The sequence below is a fragment of the Pyxicephalus adspersus genome, chromosome 5 (assembly GCF_032062135.1).
Source record: "Pyxicephalus adspersus chromosome 5, UCB_Pads_2.0, whole genome shotgun sequence".
Lineage (NCBI taxonomy): Eukaryota > Metazoa > Chordata > Amphibia > Anura > Pyxicephalidae > Pyxicephalus > Pyxicephalus adspersus.
In genome coordinates, this window is record NC_092862.1 from 111,136,161 (window position 1) to 111,159,653 (window position 23,493).

At 37.4% G+C, this 23,493-nt stretch overlaps 1 protein-coding gene across 7 annotated transcripts in view; it reads left to right on the plus strand.

Annotated features, from left to right (window-relative positions):
• Window positions 1-23,493, plus strand: part of TBC1D5 (TBC1 domain family member 5) — a 307,439-nt gene that overhangs the window by 155,497 nt on the left and 128,449 nt on the right. For all 7 annotated transcript variants that reach the window (XM_072412436.1, XM_072412442.1, XM_072412441.1 and 4 more), the window contains 4 exons: window positions 13,225-13,333; window positions 22,046-22,135; window positions 22,227-22,301; window positions 23,425-23,492. In XM_072412436.1, coding sequence (XP_072268537.1) covers window positions 13,225-13,333; window positions 22,046-22,135; window positions 22,227-22,301; window positions 23,425-23,492 — 342 coding nt within the window. The remainder of the gene's footprint in view (window positions 1-13,224; window positions 13,334-22,045; window positions 22,136-22,226; window positions 22,302-23,424; window position 23,493) is intronic.

Consider the following 23,493-nt stretch of genomic DNA (forward strand, 5'->3'; position numbering starts at 1 on the left):
AAATGATTTTAAATAATAAAAAGGGAATGATTGCACATATTCTGTCAGGTGTGTTGTTTGCCATTCTAGTTAATAATTCCACCCTAGTACAGATGCAGAATGATGAGAAGTTGACAACTGTGGTGAATTTCTGGGAAGGCCCTAGTTTTTGAAGACATGTAGAAAATCACAAGAAGTGATTCTGTTGACTGGTTCTGAATGGCAAATTTGCAGAACTTTTTTAGTGGGATCCTTAGATACCACCATTTGTGGTATGGGAAGTGGCAAATACAAATACCTGATTACATAGGATTATGGTGATGCTGAGACAAACACTTGTCCACAGACATTACGGTAAAGTTTCCATACCACGGCAGAGGAGAACCTTTGGCAGGCTATTGTGTACCACAGCAAAGACATGCTGGAATAGTGGAATTGTTTATATCTGTAAATGTACTACAGAGTGGTAGGTCTTATACCATTCCAACAAAAGGCGATGCTGTCTAAATATTTGCTCCACTGTGTTTAAGGGCCGCTTTAGACTTAGCTGTGGAGAGCCACAATTAGCATATCAATCATTTCGTTTAGCATACAAATTTCTCTGTTGGCTGTTACATCTGTTGAATGCCTGGGCAGTGATGGGCATATAATCTGCATCATGGGATAGTCAGCAGTAAAACACAAAAATCTGTATTTTTAAAACTTCTATCCTATAGGGAATATCTAGAAACGGTGCCTAAGCGGTTTTTTCTTTACTTCCCACTGAAAACAGCAGTGTACTTCCCAAGTCTTCTGGGTCTTGAGTTTTATACTTTATCTGCATTCTGAGATCTTTTAAGACACTGCTGTCTCTGACTGCTAGTTATATACAATTTAGAGTGAGATTTGGTAGTGTCCATACTTTGTTGCTCATTATTCTGAGAGCTTGCAGGAGGAGAATAGAAGTTGTTCTTGTGGCATCCAGTACAAAAGTATGCCTTACACAGACACACAATGCAGAATTAAGCTGATAAATCAGTAATGGAGCAATGATTCTGCCAAAGCTTCCACAGTAGGTATCAACCCTTCTTTTTTTTCATTTACAGAAATAAATTAAAATTAAATACTTTTCATTTTGTCTTCCACAAATAAGCTTTTTTAAGTAGACATTGGTAAGTAGAAATACTTGTTGGATATTATATCGCTTAAGAATTTAACTGATAAAATCTGATTGTTGGAAAAAAACTGTTTTTATCCCTTACATTTTCCTGATATGGAGTGTCATCAAGTTGATCATTGCTCTGTATGGCCAACAGTGGTTCAATCTAGAAACTGACATTTGTAGGCACAGTACAGCTTCTGCAGACATTTCCAACTGACCAAGCTCAGGAATTAGTCATGCAGAATGAGTTCAGATAGGTTGTCTACACATTTCCTTGAACATATATGTGGAGAGATCATGCAGTGATTGTGGCTAGCTGTACACAAAGTCAAAATTTCGCTCATGGTTGTTTAGTATTGCATATTGAATGAAAGATCAATTGGAAGATCAACACAGTGGCGTATAAGTAGACACAGTTGCACAGAATTCATTGCTTGAGTGGTTGAATCATCCCACAGGCTCCTACTCAAAATGGAAATTTCTGAGTAATGTCAATTTTTCAGTTTTGCACATTTAAAAAAATTATTTTGTATATTTAAACAAATCAATTTATTGCTTTTTTGTTGGCTGACATAGTTCCATTCCTTAGACATAAAAGACTACTGACATGAGTGGAGACTGTCTTTCACTTCTTCTCAAGGGCAGCTGACCTTCTCATCGCCAAAAAGGGGAGCCCCTTGCCAGCACATATGACTACAGACTATTACATTAATCTGTTTAGCCGCTGTACCAGCTGCTTGCATGTTTTTAATTATCTTATTAGATGAAATAACGTTGACCTATCAAATAAAAATCAAGGTGAGTTATTTTTTAACTTTCCGTTTTGCATGTTATTTTCCTAAATACTTTGTAATGGCTTGTCTACTATTATTGTAAAGAAAGCCATTGAAGTTGACATTTTATTTTGGCTCATAAAAGGAGCTGAATTTCTGAAGGGCAATTGCAATTTGCCAGAGATTAAAGTTTAATGCTATGTTTAAAACTATACTGTCCTCCAATTTAATACAGAAGATCTCCCCATGTGGAGTTATTAGGAGCTAAAGATAAAAGCAGCTGTTTCTGGTGTTGCCACTTTTGTATGTAGGTGTTGCTTTATCTAATGCTGTGTTTATATGGGGGATTGCAGAGAACTTGTATTTCTTTACCTGCTAGACTAAATGTATTAGTGGGTTAAAATCAGGAGGCCAAATGAATTCTCAGGTATACCAGAAGAAACATATATTATATTATATAATATATTCACAAGAAACATATACTCTGTATGCAAATAAGAAAAAACATTTTCAAACTTTTATAATGGCTAATGACTCCCAGTATATTCATTCCATGCCATTTTTTAATTTTCTTAATTGAAATCTTATTTCACCTATTTGTTTGACCTTTTAATTCTGCCATCTGTAATATGCATCTTTCCTATTCTTGTGTATGAATTAGTGCACCAGTTTCATCTGCAGAAAAGATGCTAAGGTGCCCTGAGCTTCAGTCACAGGTTCTGATGTCACCCACTACAGTACAGGTCCATCTACAATCTTGAGCGAGAGATAAGGTAGGTACAGCCCTTTTGCTTGTGCTTCCGTCTGTGACCGGTTAGTTGGGGTCCACAGGCACACAGGCAACAGGGGTGCCTGCGGCCCCTCCTATCACTGCTCTGCAGCTAGTGACAGTGTGATGACAGGTGGTGGAGCTGCTGAGAATGACGGAGTGAGGCTGCCAAAAGCCCACCTACAATCTTGAGTGAGAGATAAGGTAAGTACAGTCTCTTTGCTTGTGTTTCCATCTGTGACCAGTTAGTCGCAGACGGAAGCACAAGCACTAATCTGCAGCTAGTGACAGTGTGATGACAGGTGGTAGAGCTGCTGAGAATGACAGAGCAGTGTAGTTATTTTATTTTAATGTTACAGGGATTAACACGGCAGGGTACAGGCAAGGCCCATGCTAGGGAGAGTCCTAAACTCTTAAGTACCTGGTGCAAAGTCACAACCTGAAGCACTAGCACAGCAGGGGTTGGCCCTGCCTCCTGTGATGACACTGCTGTGTGCACTCCTGCCATGCTTGTCCAGGCATACCAAGGAACGCACACAGTGCTGAGTGCGGGAGAGACCAGTGTAAGACATATAGACAGGATGCAGGGAACCAAAATAGGATCCTTCAGGTAAGGTGACAGTTATTCCTGGAGTGTCAATAAGAATGCTAGTAGATCAAAGCCTGATTCATAAGGTTATTATAGTAAGTAAAAATACTAAAATCAGCTATTAACTACACATCCAGATGATCATTGTAATGCACCTGTCCTGAATTTTTGCCTTTTTCTCAGTGATCCATGTCATCTGCCTTCCCAGACCTTTTGCCACTAAGACAAAAACCTTATCTGGTGATTTGGTACACCGCCTAGTTCCTGCCTGGGGTCATCTGTTGTCACTCCTGCACACTGTTCAGAAACAAAGACCATTACCCCTTTTAGGGGTGCTCTGTTGAGCATTGGATGGTTCCTCATACATGGTGCAATGGAACCTCTATGACTACATTTACCTGGTGACTGGGATGGTTCACTTTAGCTTTAATGTGTAGCTAAAAAGTAATTCAACCTCAAATATTGCAACAGAGAATCTATATTTGGGGTTTAAAAATGATTTTCATGAAAATGTGATTCACACTTAAAGTGTACCTGAGCTCAGAAACACTTTTGAAAAGAAAAACTATGGTTGATCTCGCCTTTCAAAGACATTTTACACATGAATTTTGTTTGCATATGTCAATTTGTTTTCATAATTAAAGGCTGTTTTTCTTACTGACCTCAGTGGACAGTGCTGCCACCATATTTCATGAGAAGGGCACTAAAAATATTGTTAGCGAAAATTTTTATTGCCGAGGAGTTTTGGGAAAAATAGCAACCTTTTAGATTCTGTACAAATTGTCACCTTCACAAGCTGTACAGGAAACTAGGAAACTCTTTGGGCCTAAAAGGCCTGGTTAACACCAGGAAGGAGGGACTTTATGAAAAATTGCCCAATTGCTTTGTCCTGGACACCTGGAAGATACCTACATCTATAGTTGTACGACGTTCTCAGTTAATCCCATGTTTTTTGTTTTGTTTTATAACACAAAGCCAGACAAATGCTATCTGTGGCAGCTAACCTGAACTCTCTCATTGCATTCCGATTTCAGGCATTGGCTGGTGGCTCAGCTGTCTAGAAAAAGCCCATTTTAATCCCTAGCATGAACAAGGCTTAACAGGTAATATTATTATCATTAATAAAAATAATTATTATTGAAGTGTTCAACCCAGAAATGTTTTTAAGGATGGGTGGGAAGAAATTGTAGGTGAGTGGTGACCCTTGTATTGTGACTCTACAGCAACCACCCAAAAACAGCCGGGTGGTTACTAAGAAGTGCCGGGTGGGTGCCGACTTAAAAGGGCTGGGGCGAACACTGAATAAACAGTATTTACATAGCACCAACATAATATGCAGGGCTTTAAACTAAATAGGGGCATCAAATTACAGATACAAACAAGACACAGGAGGAGGAAAGAACCCTGCCCAGAAGAGCTTACAATCTAAGAGGTGGGGGATGTGGGACAGAATAGAAGGGGGGTATGGAATGGTGAGTAAGTAGGGTTAAGGAGACAGAAGAAGACAGGTAGAAGAGTTTGAAAAGATGGGTTTTAAGAACTCTTTAAATGAGCAGTAGGAGCAAGCGAAATAGGAAGAGGAGGAGAGTTCCAGGGAGTGGGGGAAGCCTGGAAAAATTTTGGAGCCGTACGTTTGACAAAGTTATGAGTGATGTCATTGGTAGGTCATTGGAGTAGCAAAAAGCGGCTAGGGGGGTATTTTTCTACTAGGTCAGAAAGGTAAGTGGTACAAGAGCTGTGAATGGGTTTGATCCCAAAGCACAGAAGCTTGAATTTGATTCAATGGTGAAATGGAAGCCAATAGGGAGAACTACAAATAGAGGCAACAGAAGAAGAGTAATGAGAAAAATGGATAAGTCTGGCTGCAGCATTCATAATAGATTGCAGAGGAGACAGTAAGGTTAGTGGAATACCAGGGAGGAGGATGTTACAGCAGGTGAAAATGGCAGGGCCTTGAGATATTCCGAATGTGGGGGTGAAGAAGAGGGCAGAATCAAGGTGACACCAAGACAATGTGCCTGAGAGGAGGGCCGAATAACAGTTATTAACAGTTAGAAATATGTCCATGAGAGATTTAGAATTTGAGGGGGTGATGAGTTCTGTTTTATCTAGGTTTAGTTTCAGAAACTTGTCAGCCATCCATGATAAGATGGCTAACAGACAGCATGAATCCATATCCAGGACTGAATGAGACAAGCCGGGATGGTAGGAAAAGAAAACTGAGCTGAAAGAAACTTAAAAGGAGCAGTCAAACAGGTAGAAAGAGAAAGAGAGAACTGAGAGAGAGCAGTGTTACTGATACTAATGGAGCTCATAATTGGTATTAGAAGGGGGTGATCAATAGTGTCAAAAGCAGAGGAAAGATCTAAGGAAAGGAGGAGAGAAAAGGTGGCTGTGATTTGGCCCTGATGAGGTCATTGGCCACTTTAGTAAGGGCTGTTTCGGTGGAATGGGCAGCTCCAAAGCCAGACTGGACCGGGTTGAGTAGAAAGTTGGTGTTCAGATAGTAGTTGGTGAGTTTTTTTTATAGAAAGGTAATAGGATGGTTGCTAGAAAGTAAGGAGGGATCTAGTGAGAGTTTCTTCAGGATAGGAAGAATAATGGCATGTTTGGGTAGATACCAGTAGCAAGAGAGAGGTTGAATAGTTTGGTTAGTATGCAGGCCAGGGTGGAGGAGTGTGCAGGATGTGGATCAGAGGGGATTGGGTCAAGCAGGCAGTAGATTGAGATGAAGAGAGGAGACTTCATTCAGAGTGACAGGATTGAGGGAGGTTAGTGATGATTTATAGGTGGGAGGGGAGGAAATGGTTGGAGTGGCAACAGTTTGAGGCACCTGGTGTTTGTTGGGAAAGCTGCCAAGATTGTGCTATCCATATAAAACAACATTGAACTTTGAATATTATTTCTCCACAAGCTTGAGGTCATGAAGGGCTAGTTTTAAAGTACCGTACTTTTACTACTTTTTCCAAATATGTAAAGATGTTGTATAGTCTAGGCACAGGATTACTGTACCAGAATATAAGAAAACAGGATTGGCACTTACTTATATTGTTTAAAACCTCTAAAAAAATGCGATTCCCTTTGATAATTGTGATGGAATAACTCATAGAGAAGGTGACTGAACATTTAAAGTTATCACAAGGCACTGTTCCTTTTTTCACTGTAACAGCAGGGAAGTATATAGCTCCAATTTGGAAGAGTTAATAGTACTCCCTCTGAAAATATTCCTGCAAATTATCTCAACAATCACTTCATTCTGTTTCTAAACTGCTTCATTCCTTCTCATTTATCATCAGCTTAAGATATATATTAAAGGGCATTACACTTCAAGTATTTAGAGACAATTTAATAGCTCCAGACTGACTTAGATTACATTAAAGCTCAGACTTGGAGAACACTTAGCAATTCTTCAGATCAAATATTCTTTGCTTAATAAACAGTCATTCCCTGCTGGTGATCATTGTACCCTGTGGCTCTTCCCTATCAACAGTGCCCTTTGCTCATTAAAGATGCATACATTAGAAAAAAATGGTGCTTGTTCTTAGTAAAAATCCTACTTTGTATTTGAAAATAAAATAATGAACTTTGTGAAGTAATTTTTGTAATAATGTAAAGATAACAGAGTTTGATTTTTCACCCCATGTAATAAGTTGTAGTTAAGCTCTGCTGAAGATGTAGGATGTAATTAAAAAAAAAAAAAAACGTGTACTTTGCACTGCTTTGTTCTCATTCTGATTGATGCAGTTGAAGACTTTCACTCCAGGGATTGGGATTTCTGCAATATAAAAAAAAATTATAAAGAGACAAAGATTCTGTCCAAGAGGAACTAGTTAAGTTGGAAATCCAAGGGAATGGACCTAGCTGTCAGGATCCTCTTATGATGAGCCCTTACTCTTAGAGTGATACGCATACACAGAGTGTGCTGCACCTGATACACCAGCAAAGCTTTGGTGAATAGGTATGTATTAAAGGGGAATGAACATATTCTGAAATCTAGCCTCTTTTTAGCTGTTGCATACTGCTTTTACACGATTTGCACTATACATAAATGTCTGCCAAGGTACACATTTTTCCATAACGAAGAGATGTTTGGTAACCATAACCACAGAGCTATATAAAAAGCCGGAAAATTCACCAACTTGTGACCTTATCAGAACAGGCAAAAAAGCTCTCCTTACAATCTTTAACAAAATCTAATACTCAGATGCTTGTTACTGGTACTGTAAGATTCTTTCTGTAATGGGATACTTGAAAAAGGATCAGGAAACAAACTGTGATACCAAGAGCACAGAGCGGGAATGATGACTCATTTCTTGTTCACTCTAATAAAAAAAATAAATACCCAACACTGGTATTGAAATGTGAACAAATGTTGCTTGATAAAGATTGGATTTGTATGCACGTAGGTGGGAAGTAAATAATATGCTTTAATGATGAGAACAAACTGGTGCATGTTACAAGACGACAACCAGAATTTCAAGTTACAGATGTTTCCATATTGACCATTGAGAACGTAAAAATGAAATGTTTCATATAAAAGTGTCTGTGTTTTATTTTGTTTATTGTTCTGTTTTTTTTTAAATGAACTTCAAGATCAATTATCTTTTTTTACCTGGTAATTATTGCCACCTAAACAGAAAGTGATGGAAAATCCCAACTTTTACATATGTGTATCTAGAAGAAAGGTGAGGATTAATACCAATATTTTGTAGTGATATCTACAAAGATTTCCCCTGACGTTTTGTTGTGCCTCTGGAACAGAAAGTGAAGGAAAATCTTTACAATAGGACTGCAAATATTGAACCCTTCCCAAATCAATGTGAAACAAACAAAAAATGGTCTGGCATTGGACTATTCACCAGTATTTTCTGGTATCCCTGTATCTGTATTTTTTACTGGCTTTTCCACACTTTTTTGTTGTATGAAGCATCCATCTTAGTCAAGGCAGAGTTTAGCTTCCATGTGTCAGGGCTATCAGCAAGGAGAACAGTGAGCAGAAGAGTAATGACATTACCACCTCTCAAACCAAATGCCCTGAGGGGATCAAACACCTCAGAAATACAGTTATGAGTCTGTAGATAAAGAAGTGTCTAGGTACCCACACATACCAAGTTGAACAGTGCTATTGTAGAAATTTAGGACAAAAAGTGCATTTTTAGTGTCCTATTTGGGCACAATTAACATTTCTAGATGTACCCTGTAACATAGCAAACCTTAATTTTTTCATTTTACTTTGAGAATAGACACTATTATAAGATTTTTTTTTTCTAATGTTGGTATGTCCCCGATGCATTAGGATTCTATGTAAATTGCTCTTTTATAATTCCCTAGTTCAATGATTTCAACTAATTTATATGTTAAAACAGGTGAGAACAAAAGTTTCCTTTTTAAAGTTTGTTTAACATTTATAAGGACACATTACGTTCTTCCATGGATTAGCAGCTTTCATAATTTCCTAAATTAGGACATTTAAACTCTGCTTTTTTCATTTTTAAATTTTAAATTGCCCTTCTAACCATCCCCTGTGTTTTATATTTAGGTTGAGAAAAAGTCTCTCAAGTTCAACCACTATGAAACTAAACATACTGCAAGGCAGCATATCCCAAATAAAACCATATATGCGCAGTTGATCCAGCGACATTTAATGGGTTGATTTACTGGAACCATTTTTAAACATAATAGAAATGTATACTAGTATAGAGAGGACCAGATTTCTGTATAGCCAATATCATGGCCTAGGGTAGCAAAGCTGTCTGGAGCGTCACACCACCAACTTCACATTGTCAGTAACATATGTATGTAGTAGTATGTATGCATATTAAAAATTCCAGATAGAAACCCTGTCTGCTACAGCATTTCGAGTGGCTATCAATTCTGTCACTACTGTTCATGCATTTATGTTGCTGGAATAATGGTACTATGTACTTAAAGTTCATCTTCTGTGAGTTTTTACTTCTGAATTAGAACTACTAGCAGAGAAGAACAAGAATTTTACTTAGTGAGTCCAGTTGTATGTTCAATATGCCTTCTCTTGATACAATGTTTGATTCTGTTAGTGTGAAATTAAAACTTATTGATTGAGGTAAGAAGAGGTTGGCACAAGCCAGCAACAGAGCCTGATTGGTTGACACTAATAGCCTAAGCTTCTGTAACCTTCTCTCTACAGTATAGGTTGTCCCCGGGTTAAGGACATCCGACACACAGATGCCTCCTAGCTACGATTGAGGCTTCCCTGCTCACTGTGTGCAGAATGGATGCTTGGAGGGGGGCAGTTTGCATTACTTGCAGATGAAATCTGTTGTTGAGGTTGTCGTGATCTTAAGACAGAAGTTTCCAAACTTTTTGCAAAGGGCCAGATTTAGTGAGATGAAAATGTGTGGGGGCCGACCACTAACCAGGGTTAGTGTGGACGTGGTCTGCCCGTGTTCCACACAGCACACGCCTACCAGGGTGACATGAGGGATGCCCTGTGCACGGAGTGCAGAGCACGTTCTTGCAATCAGAGTGGGTGTGGTCCCTGCAGGTCCCACACAGCACACGCCCACCATAATGACGTAGGGGATTCCCTGTGATGACAGAGGCTACGGGCCGGTGGAAATCTAAACATGGGACGCAATTGGCCCCCAGGCCAGACTTTGGACATGCCTGTCTTAGGGGGATGAGCTCTTTCTGCAACCTTTTGTACCTCTTTATTGAGCAAGACAACTCTGCAGTTGTTGCACTTTTTGCATATCAAAGCACAGCTTGCTCCAGAAGGTAATGCATGTCTAGGCTCCATAAAGATTTTTTTTCTTTTTGCTTTGTTTCTGATTAACTGATTTTATACAGAAACTGACACCATGCTGCCTAATAATATGTTGAGACAAACTTGCATTTATTAAAATAATGTACCTTTTCCGACTTACATACCAATTAAACTTAAGAACAAATCTACAGTCCCTATCTGGACTGTGACCTGGGGACTACCTGTAGTGAAAATCTAATAAGATAACTAGAGCAAGTGCAAGCATAAAGATACAGCTAACACCTTTAGCCATGTGCACACACCATGTAACACCATCTAGTTTTTAAGGATTAGTAACTTAAAAGATTGTTCAAAAAAGTGACACATGTATTGTATACTTATAGAATATTAAAGGCTAGGGGAAAATGTTGGTATGTAAAACTTTTTGTATACTTTTTGAACCTTGGTTTAAAACTTGTTTTAGGTTTAATTGCTTTCTGTGTCCTAGGTAGGGAGAATTACTTTCTCCAACTTTTGTCCTGATTACCAATAAAAATAAAAGTGAAGATAAATGCAAACCTTCGTTGTTTCCAGAACAAGAATGAAGGGGAAATTTCCTAATAGGAATACTTGTTCTGTGACAACTGTCTCACATTAGAAAGATATCCTCTCCCCTCCTGTAGAGTGTACAGGACAGGAAATTGAGGGAAAATGTACCCAATAAAACACAGATGGCAAGAAAACTGATGGCAGTTTTAACTTTCCCCTACTCTTTACAAAATAGAAAGAAAAGTTCAGGAAAAGCCTAAAGTTACAGAACAGCTAAAATAATTTCTATTTGTAAAAGAAAGGAAACAAGTCTGGCCACATAAGTAAAAGCCTAAACACTTAGACACGTAATCGCCATAAAACATCAAGGAATCTGTCAACTGTATATCACACCTTTTCTTATCTCTGACAGTGGGTATTTTTGTGGCAGCTGTGACCAATGACAGGAGAATACTGGTGATATAAACATAGTGAATTGGGGGAATGGGGGAGTATATGTGACTGCCCTGGTTGAGAGAGAGGTGATAGTTCTCTTTAACTACTGTAAATTGAATAACTTTCTTACTTAAGCAGTTCACCATATTATTTACTTATTTATATATATTATTTAAAAGAGAAATGGTTAAATACTCATCCTCTAATTCTCATATAGATTTCACAGATATAAAAGGAAATATATTAAAATTGCTGGGTGAATATATAACTGCCTGCTGTTGCATGTTAGTTTTGTAGTCTTGACCTAGCTTTCCATCTGCTGCCCAGAGAGAGGGAACTGTCCTACACTGCTGGAAATAATCATTCTATTATCAATATTTTAGCTATCTGATGCTCCAGGATTTTAAGGAGCAGATGTCTAAGCTGTTGATGGGGATAGATAATTCTGAATTTATCATAGATATGTTTGTCTTTTGGTCTTGCGTTCATGTTATCTGATCAAAATAAAATCATGTTACATATACACAAGTACCGGGGCTGCTTTAATCATATAAAGCAAGGTACAGGGATGTATAGTATTTTTTATGAATATTCCTTTTTTATTATGGACAGTAGTAAAAAATAAAATTGATAAATATATATTTGTTTATATTTTAGGTAATTTATTATGGAATATTGCCTATGAATAATATGTATTGGCATACCCAGCCAGCTTGTTGGGTTCTAGTTTCCCTTTTCATGTTTCCAGTCTCATTTATGTCTTTATTTTTTAAACAAATTGTTGTATACGGAGCTCAAATTTCAATTTGAAGCTAAACCAGGGAAGAATTTTTCAACACAAAAATGGCCCAGAGCGCTTCAGCACATCCACAATTAGGCTCAAAAAGAAAAAGATGGAGGGTTTTGTATTGGTCCAATCAAAGCCTTTATTTGTACCCATTGAAATGTTTTATGGTGTTAAAAATGGGCAATTTGGGTGTACTTACTTTTTCCACCACACATCAATAAATGTATTGACATTTATGTTGAATAAATGAATGAAGAGACATTTTTCCCCCAGGTTTTATTCAAGTATGTCACCTGTATCTTTAGGCACAGTTTCAATAAAGATCTATGGTTTGCTTCTTTAAAGTCAATGCCAATCATTTCTATGGGGTGTACATAGGTTTTTTTGCATGACAACCTATTAGAGGTTGGAAGAGCTGGAACTCATAGAAACCAAATCAAACTGACAGTCTAAAAGACTTCTACGATTTTACTTCAAAAGCAGGAACATTTTTTTTTTTATAGGAACCTGACCCCTGTTTGTTCGATCTAATTGTACATACACAAGTTACAAGCATCAGCTAGTCAGGTCATTGCGTACTATTCTCCAGCTGATGATGTGTCATTCATGGCATGCATGTCACAGAGACACAGAAAAGAAGCCAAGTCAAGTTCTTTTGTTCAAACTCTGTAAATGGTTTGGGACAATTAATTTCCAATCATTTCCCAGTAGAGCAGATTTACTTGTATATTAATGAGGCACAGGTGTTAGGCCCCTTGTGTCTGTAAGCCTGGGAGGCATATTTAGGTTGTTTATCTAGTCAGCCATAGGTATTGCAAGGTGCTCAAGCTTGCCTTTTTTTTAACAGTTTATACAGTGAGGTTTTTTTTTCATTTTTGATGCTTTTTTATTTAAATTTGCCTGCACCTGTTAAAAATTTAAACCTGCTCATGTAGAAATAAGTATGAGCCGTTCCGGTGGTAAATAGCGCTAACGGTTAAATAATGCCATCCTCTGTTATGTTTAACAGCCCGTCTGCTGTTAAGATAAAAAAGGAGGAGGGGGGTTTAATTTAAGCAAATATTTTATCGAGAAGCTAATAGTTATTAGCTGGAGTTGCTCTCAATAATTCTGCCCGTTGCGGCTCTCTACAGTGTGCGAACGGAAATATGATCATGCCCGTATTAATATTCATTTTTCTTGTTTATTCACTGAACTGCAGTACCAACATTTTCGAGAAAATGGAATGGCCTCCATAGGCATTATGAATTTCAGTAGCTGGCATAATTATAGCGATCTACATATTCATTAAATCCTGAGAAGAAATGTGTCCAAAAAAGACAACCATGCGTTTTAAAACGGAGCTTGAATAAAATCAGTGTTAAAAAAAAAAATGCCACAATGTTTTTTTGTAATATACCCGCTTGCGAAATACCGCATGTTGCTATCATATGTTACTTAAATATAATATATCCACTTTTTTTTCTTTTCCTTTGCAGCAAAGAGTGGGAAGAACTTTTTGTAAACAGCAATTATTTGGCAACGATACGTCTGAAAGGGATTAATGGGCAGCTGAGAAGCAGCAGGTTCCGGAGTGTTTGCTGGAAGGTAAGGAGAAAATATTTATTTATAGTTTGTGGTTGCAGTGTATCAACATTTTACCTGATGTGCTTGAAGATTACTGGTGCAGTCATAGGATTTTCCAGGCGACTAAATCTACTGTTTGAGAATCCTTTATTATTATTTGCAGGATATTTTGGTTACCACAGAGCTGGTTTTTATTGTGATTTTTAGGCAATGAAAAGTTCATTTTTTATTTAAATAGTATATATTACTATATATATTTATATAATCATTTAACAAAAAGTAAGTTTTTTGTTTTTTTTTTAACCTGGTTTTTGTGTACATTAAAGTTGTTAATATGGCTTCCCATTATATCACAGGTGGCCACCTGCAGCCCGGGGGGCTACAAGCGGCCCTTTGGCATTCATTTTGCATACTGTAGTCTAAATTGTATTTTTATAGTTGCTATCTCAATTCAGTGAAGAGAAATATTTTAGAGTGGCTTCTAGTTGTAAAGGAGTTGTATGGTGTAAAATGTTTATTTTGCATAAACAATACTAGATTGCCTGATTCTACAACTGTCGCTCTTTGAGAGGTAGTATTTCTTACCAGTGTCGGAGTCTCCTCATATCTTTGCAAATGTAGTGCAGAAGGATACAAATGCTCTTACAAATTCTTCTTTGAATGGTATTTATAGACAAATACCACTCCACAATATAAATGCATGATAAGGAGTTAAAAGAAGGCTAATTGTAGGTGTTTTGGTAAACTACAGCGTGCATTATTTTTGTGCATGCTTTTGCACATAGTTGCAGGGGTTTACATTAAAGTTCCTAGACCTGTAGCCTTTTAGTCTCACTTGCATGACCAGCTGCTTCCCTTGAATTAAATGGGGTCACATTCCAACTGCAGCTTTGCTGGAGGACTGAAGATGGCCAAAAATGCCTTACTGTGCTCTGAACCACACTCAACTGCACATCAAAGCATTCATCAAACTTCAGTATATTATTAAAACTGCTTCCAGGTGCAAATGGTGTGCCCAGGAGTGACTAACCATGTCTGAGGAAGGACTTAAGCTACGTACACACTTCCAATTATTATCGTTGGAAAACGAACGACGAACGTTCATGCACGATATATACGAACGATCGTATAGCAACGATTCTGCACATAGAGTTAACGACACGATCGTTCGTAGATATTGTACACACAATAGATACGATCGTTTGAGCGATAGAGGAACTATGTGCACGACAGGAAAGTGAACGGACGTTCGTTCATCACGCATGCTCTGACCATGGACGATCAACGAACGACCGTACACACGAACGATGTTCAACGATCGTCGTCCAATCCGATCCGTCGGTCCGGTCGTTCGTTTCCAGCGACTTTCCTCGTTCGTCGGCGTCGTTGGTTACTTTTTTACGAACGATTTTTTTGCCCAATCGATCGTTCGTCGTTCGATTGGAACGATAAAAATTGGAAGTGTGTACGCACCTTTAGGCTTTCCTAAGAAAATTAAGCCTGCCGTCCCTGACTTCTTTCTAAAAATGTTTGTAACCTTGCTGCTATGCCACCCCTCTTTCTTCAGTAATTTGTTGTTCATTGAAGGCAGTGCTTATTTCCATACTTTTTTGTTAGTTTAATGATGGTTTAAGTAGAATGTAAGTGTTAGAGCAGAATAAAGAAGTAAATTAAAGAATTAAAAGTTACATTGATCTGGCACAAAGGATTAGTGTTTAGGTGTTAGGGAAGTAAGTGTTATGGTGCTGTGGTAAAGGTTGTCACATCTTTATTTTAAGTCTGCTATTCAAGAAATCAGTAAAATATAGCTTTAGAATAGATCATAGATCAAAACCCCTCCTTGCAAAAGCTACCAGGTGCAACAAGTTCGTCCTCTTCTGTATGTTTTCCCTGGCTCTGTGTGAGGCACTGACTTGTTGCTCATGCAGAAACCACCAATCAGTGAGAATAAGAATCCATGATCAAGCAGGTCATTATTGCAGAAAAGGACAGGCAATGTCCCTTCTACGATATTCGCTCTTAGTTTCTGGCACAAAAAGCTGAGGTGTTTAGAGTAATGTGGGTTTAGTTTTACTTTAATGCACCAAGATCTTCCTTTTTCATTAGATCACATTTGAACAGCCAGTATAAGAAATGATTGGGAAGCATGGTGGCACAGAGGTTAGCCTTTGCAGTATTAGGTCCCAGGTTCGGCCAGGAAACTATCTGCAAGGTTGTTTGTAGATTCTCCCCGCATTTGTGTGAATTTCCTCCGGGTACTCCGGTTTCCTCCCACATTTCTAAAAACAGGAATATTGGCTTCTTCCCTAAACTGACCTTAAATTGTAATAATGACATATGACTATGAGAGGAACATTAGATTGTGAGCCCCTTAGAGCTAGTGACATGAATATGGACCTTGTAAAGAGCTGCGTATTATGTCAGCGCTATATAAATACTGTGTAATAATATTAATTGTTTGTGACTTTTTCATGCATTAAACACCCAAGTTTATACAGGTCCCTAAAAGTTGTATGATTGCTCAAGAGACATCCTGCTCGAATTTCATGCACTGAGGTGCATTGCAGCCCATTCCTTTTAAAAGGTGTGCTTTGTGAGGTACTGGGTTAGATTTATTAAAGCTCTGCAAGCTTGCATGGGACGGTCCTGGGAGAACCTGTTTGGTCCAGCAAACCTGGAATGGATTTCTTAACATTTTTTTGCTAATATTTGACAAATGTTTTTAAGCATGGATTAGAGTCTTTCCAGGTTTGATGGGTTCACCAAGGTTCTCCCATGATAGTCTATCTTCTCCATACTTTAAGAGAGAGATTTAGTAAATCAGGCCCATTGTGTCATCATGTAAACTGGCCCCTAAAATGTATATTAACTCTGAACTTTTTCTTTTCAATTTGGTAAGGACTTCTGTTTTTAATCAATTTATTACTCACTACTTAACTTAAAAAATAATTACTTTTCATACACTTTAACAAAATGTAAAAATTTTAATGTTTTGTTCTACTGTGGGAATGTTTGCCTAATAAATAAGGCTGGCTTTGTATTTCAGGGTTTACTGGTTCTTAACATGTTGATGCCAAAACACATTAAAACCTTCCTAAGCCGAGCCACTTTGTGTCATACTTAATAACACTTGTGAATATCCTGCATCCCAGACATGCTGACAAGGGACAGTTCGTGTCTCCTCATTATGATCATCATCTTAAATAAATGATCTTGTAAACACACAATTATTTTCCATTCCTTATATCTTTATATCTTTTTTCCAAGTGCTACAAAGCTGTATTTAAGATACATGATATGCCTTTGTTTGGGCATAAATGTTTATTGTCTCATTAATTTACATTTAATGATTTATTTATGTTTTAGATTTGTACTTTAATACAGTTTTCAGTAGAAGTACGTTGCTGCATTGTTTTCATCCATCAGATTGCACCTTGATGTACACTGTCAGGGTACACTTTGCGACAAGTACACTTGACTTTACAACTGCTATTTGCATTGGCAGTCCTTCTTTTGAAACCAAACTTAACATGCCTTCATCTTCCTTAAATGCTTCCTTTTAGCTCTGGAATAAGGATTTATATAAATAAAAATGCTATATATATTATATAAGTACAATATATTGAGTATTCTCCCCAGGGATTTTTTTAAGCTGGGTGGGAAAAAGCTGTAGGCTGGGGCCCGTGTATTGTGACCCAACATATCAGTAACCACCCAAAAACAGTCGGGCAGTTACTGAAAAGTACCGAGTGGTGCGCTCAGCTAAAACGGACTGGGGAGAACATTTATATAATATAAATAGTATATGTTATATCTTTTATTAGATATGAATATAGTTTACATATTTATAATTATATGTATTTATTTTTTTTTACATTTATAATTCATTTTATATTATATATGTATTTTATATTGTACTAAAATGTAAACCTATTTTTTTAGATTACCACATTAGTTACTGTATCCTAAAGTGATATAAGGTCAGAGGGAGGAAAGAGCTGTGGGGGATCCAGGAGATTGACACTACAAGAGGTGTCGATTTCCCATTAGAGCAACGTTCAACACTACCAGCAGCAGCATTAGTACATTTTTATCTTCCTCTTTAACGTATGTGGCTTTTACAGAACTGCATTATAATGAATGGCAGGGTCATTTTTGTGTGTAATTGTTCATGGCATACTTGCTTATGATGGATGTCCCTCTGGTCCAGTCTTTTCAACTTTTTTACCTCAGACTAATTCTTTAAATAATTTTTAGGTCTCGGGTAAACTTCTGGTAAAAATCATATCTTTAGCTCATATCTATAGCTTACAGTATATCATTACCTTTAATGAGTTACAGGTAAAATAATAAACAAGCAATGAGGGATATGGCCTTCCCCTTCTTGTGGATCATTTTAACACTCTAAATTAAAAAAATATTTTAGTTATAACCACCAAGTTATCAGTGTTTTTCACAAAATTAAAATGAAAGGGTATAATGAGCCAAAAAAGACAAACTACTTTACTTTGGTGCTTATGAAAATGTTTACCCCCTCCTGAAAACATTGCAAGGTTTATTTGTGGCATGCCACTGATTGCGCCAGGAATTGGTACGCAGAACTAGGCAGGGAAATATCTGAGGGTCAGTTAGCCATTTTCTCAAATTCAAGATAGCTGGCAGCTTCTAATTCCTTCTTTTATCCTTAGATGGCCAGGGTTATTTATGCTACAGCACCTACATATCTTCACAAAATGGGACTTTTATTTAACATTTGTGTCTAATAACCTGTTCATGGTGTTCCTACCCCAAAATCTGCCCTGCGATTACTGCCTATTAAAGGGTTAGTGGAAAGAATACTAAATTATCTATTTCAACACCCCCCTCCATGCCCTGGAGGAATGCTTGTTTGGTTCATTGGATGGGCAGTACTTACTTTGCTACTCTATGATATTTAATCAAATTTCAAAAACTTTTTTTTCAGTTTGTAAGCCTTTAACTCTCCGATGGACAAATCTCTCTAATCCAAGTTTCCCCATGGTATTCTCCAGTTAACCAATTTTTTCATATAAAAACATTATATACATGAATAGGGGCTGACCACTGTTAACCTTGAAGAGCCTACCATACCTGGCATTGGCAGTTATAGTAATTTTGGATGTTCAAGTTCCAAACTGAGATCAGAATAGCTCTGACCCAATCTGGAATAGACTCTTCGGAACTATCCGACCACCACTAATAAGAGCCTTAGTGGCTGGATCGCTAAGTATTGTTTTATTGAGTGATGCAGATTTAGGAATGTTATAAAATTACTTTACTAATTACTTTACTATTACGTCACTAAAATTTACATGTTAAAGCTTATATTCGATTTTAGTAATTGGGTTTACATTTACATTTTGGTACTTCTTCATTTAATAACCCAAAGTGGGCAAAAACGCCTTAAAATATCCTTTGCTGAGTGGGCTAATTCTTAAAAAAACTCTCTATTATTCAGCTAAATCTTTATTTATAAAGGAATGAATTTGACATTCACTAAATTTCCACTGCAGGTGAGTCTGGTGCATGTGTTTTTCAATGAAGTGATTGATTTACCTGCAGTGAAAATCACATTTGCTGATTTAGAAATATTCTCCATAATGCCTATCATAATTATTTTATCTTTGCTGCATAATGATTAGCTATTGTGGCAAGACATGTGGCTCCTATGGAAGAATTAGCTCATTTAATAAGAGAAGCAAAACACAGCACAGCAAAGGCCATAAATAATACATAGTCCTTTAGCTAGATGAAAAAATGGATTAATCACCCTATTCTCTGAACACTAATATTTCTCTATGTTAAATTTATTATTAAAAAATACCAAACCCTGCAAAACAGACAAGAAGTGAGCAGTAAAACATTCTGCCTTCCATCATTGGCTTTTGGAAATGTGTAATGAAGGGTTAATGAAGGGAACTGTTATAATAGAAAGTGGTCCTCAACTATATCTCCTATGACTACATACAATATACCATCGACGATATACAATGTACTATTATTCATATAAGCTGAATAAGTCGACAAGCCCAGTACAAACTTCATTCATCTACTATAATCCAGGACTGAACTATTTGTACTCTCACAACAAATCTGATAATCTTCCTGTACACTTGATGTGATAACAGTAGAGTTTTTACTTCATATATGAGTTCTGATATGCTTTGTTATGTGACATTCATGAACCTGGATACAGTTGATCAGATTCTTCTACTTACAACTCTAGCTTGTGTTTCTGCTTTATATATGTGCAAAGCGCGTTATCTTTCATAGGCAGCCATGCATACCATTTTTTGTCAACAGATGGTATAGCAAACTGCAGAGGTTAATACCTCTGTAATTTATACCAAAAGGGACATAATCATTGCGTAAAATTAATCTAAATCAGCCATAGAGGATAGTACAGTCAGATGTCGGCCTGAAAACATATTTTCCTTTCTAAAATAATGACTTAAATACCACAATAGCTGTGACAGATTTTTATTTGTTTATTTGTGTATAGTACTTCTGGGTAAAGTGGTATTATAGAGGAGGATGTGACTTATTGGTATTTTTATGTGATATGGCATCAAATATAATTTTTAACAATGATTAGCCAGGATAGAATAATACCTGCCAAAGTTTAATTGTAAAAAACAGGTGGATTAGCACTCTACCACATCTATGTACCTAGTAAAATCATATTTGAGCTTTTCACCGCCCCCCCCAGGTTGATGTACCTGAACTCAAAAACAAAATGAAATGTATTGCAGATTACCAGTCGGCATATAGTGAGTACATTCATTTTATTTTCCGGACATTTTTTTTTTATTTTTACATAGGGTGTTACTAGCAGCATTACTATCTTGGGGTGACTAAGCTTATAGACTGTACCATCTCAGTGGAGTAGCCTTGTTACCCCAGGACAAGACTACCAAACTTCTTCCCTTCCCATCATCATAACAAGAGTAATGTGTTCTCTAGTCCTCAGAGAGAACTGAATACCATGCTGATGACAGGAGCAGAAGAAAACACACCACATTTTTGTTGGGATCCACAGCATTTTTTGCACTTGTTGAGGTTTTCTAATGTTTAAATATACCTCAACTATTTAAATGTATTAAAAGGAAAACTTCTGCATAAGAGCTGGCACTACATGTTGTTGGATAGTACCTATGTCAAGCAAATCAGCTTTGTTTTTTTCCCCTGTTACTGTGGTTCTATTCTTTCATTGTAGGAAAGAATTTAAAACTTTGTAACACATTAGTTTCAGGTACAGTAGTTTTGATACTAGTAGGGGATAACTAGTAATTATATAGTGCCAACAATTTACTTTACAAAGTAATTTACAAAGTCTGTAGTCATATCACTAACTGTCCTACAAAGGGGCTCACAATCTAACATCTCTACCATAGACATAAGTCATTAACACAGTCTAAAGCTGCGTACACACTTGCAATTTTTGTCGTTGGAAAGGATCTTTCACGATCCTTTCCAACAACAAGGGAGTGCACGATGCATGAACGGTGCTGTACATACAGCACCGTTCATGCTCTATGGAGAGGGGAGGGGGAGAGCGACGGAGCGGCACCCTGCTGCGCGCTCTCCCCTTCCCTTTCATTAGGATCGGCTGTCGTCCATCGTCCGTGGATCCGGCAGGTCGGTCGTCCGGACGATGGACGACACCGACTGTACACACGGCAGATTTTCGCCCGATAGTTGGCCGATGCCGATTATCGGACGATAAAAATCTGACGTGTGTACGTAGCTTAAGACCAATTTTTGAGGTAAACCTATTTAACTTGATTTAGCATGTTTTTTGGGGGATATGGGAGAAAACTGGAGTGCCCAGAGGAAACCCTTGCAGACATGGGGAGAACATATAATTTCTTGCAGATAGTATCCTGGCTGATATTCGTACCTATGACCTGGTGCTGCATAGGTGAGAGTGCTAACCACTAAGCCAACCGTGCTCCCCGTTCTTCTTTAGAGATTTACTGTTGGTTTGACGTGCAAGAGTTAGAAATGACATACTAGGTACTTTTTAGAATTTGGGGTTACCGAGGTTCCCATCAGAAAAACCTAAGCTTCCCAAAGGTGCATATCAAAGCCACTTCACTGATCTTTGGGTAACATCAAGTTCATAAAACCTAAAAAGTTTACTTGAAAAGTGTTAGACTTATATACAAAACCTTCCCAATCTAGTACTTCTGCAGGCCAGCAATTGAGAATAGAAATCGTATTTGACTTTTCGGTGTTTTAGGGATACACTTGCCCTATTTTAATAAGGTATCATAAAATGCTATGTCAAGCTCCAAGCTCAGTCAAGTATAAAGTATAAAAAGATTTTCTTTGTTGTTGCTGATCTACAGATGTTCAGCTGGGAAGTTTTTTTACAGGACACAGTACATCATTCCACCATATGTCTAAGATTTCCTTGTAGATGGGAAGACTGCAAAGCAGGACACATAGGGCAAAAAGTGAGGCAAGCCTGCAATTCTGAATATGTGCAAACTAGGGAACAGGAATAAGTATAATTAACTCCATTACACCGGATACTAGTGTTGAAGAACAAATTATGCTAGAGTGCCACCTATCAAACATATCATCTGTGTCATTCATCTCTCTGCTGCAATATTCTTCCTCTATTCTTTTCTCTGTACCGTATTGTTTCCCTTGGTAATTTATGTCCTTTCCTAAGCTTGTTTGTAACACATTTCCATTTTTTATTGGCAGCTGTTTCTAAATGTTTTACCCCAAGACAGAAGCCAATGGATAACTAAAACGGAAGAATTAAGAACAGGGTATAAAAAGATTAAGGAAATAGTAAGTGATATTTCTGCTATTATTAAGTGCTAAGTAGAAACATTGTTTATTTAATGAATATGTGGATGATGTCCTGTTTGTCTTATTTTAGCATATCACAAATCCTCGAAATGCTGCTGGCCAGCAGGACCTAATGATAAACAATCCACTGTCACAGGATGAGGGGGTAAGTAGTCTTTGTTTTGATATTTAAAGTGGATCTCTGAGTAACTTGGAAGTTCATGAATTAAGCCATTCCATGTCATTATATACTTCAACACAGGGGAGTAAAGGGAAACTTAAGGGGCTACAGAGAGATTCGGTAAAACATTTTTGCAAACCTGACCACACAGATTTCATGATTAAAATATGGTCAGTTAAAATGACTGGAGTGTTTTTTTTCTGTTGGATATGAGATTTAATAGATGGAGAAAGTTTGGTATAAAAGAGTAAACGATTTGGTTAAAAAAGCATGTTGGGGTAAAGCATGTTTTATTCTACATAATCAAACTTGACCCATAATCATAATCTAAATAATCAAACTTCTTTTCATATTACTACATCCTCAGAACTATATACCTGAAGTTGGTCCTTTTTGATCTCCAAAGGGCATTAGTCTCTGAAGCAACAATCTACAATGTTATCTCTTGTTATCTCCTAACAGAATTGACAAATTTTGCATTTAAAAACACACCCATCCATTTAAATATATCTATCCAAGCAAGGGGGCTAGAACCTGCTCCTTTTGAAGATTTTCCATACTTTACTGTAAAGAACCCCTTCATATAGAAATACCATAATTTGTTGTCCTCTTGCTAGAGGCGTCAGGGTATCTGCACATATGCTGCCATTATACCTGTAAGTATGGGACTACCTAAGACCTAGTTTTCTCACTGCATTATATTAAGCATCCAATTAGTAGGGGGCTTAGTTAGAATCGTTTTTGAAATATCAAAGGCAAAGCTGAAAAGGCACCCTTTTAAACCTGGTGTTTGCCCCTGAAAGGCATGTGACTAAATAACGCTATCAATAAAAAAAAGCTAAACACAAGGGCAAGCAGGTAAAATTTAACCTTTTTTAAGACAACTGAAAATCTTCCAGGTCTATGTGTCTTAATGGCAGTATTTGATTCCCACAAGGGATTTTTTGAAGGAATGTCTGATTCCCTGTTTTAAAGAGAACCCTTTAAACTTTGGTTTTTGTGGCGCCCTAATAACTAAACCCACTGTAAAAACAGTCCTTCCAATTGGAACTTGAAAAACAAATGGAACTTTTAAGTAATTTACACTGTGTGCAATTTATATTTCCAGAGCCTCTGGAATAAATTTTTTCAAGATAAAGAGCTACGAGCAATGGTAGAACAGGATGTTAAAAGAACG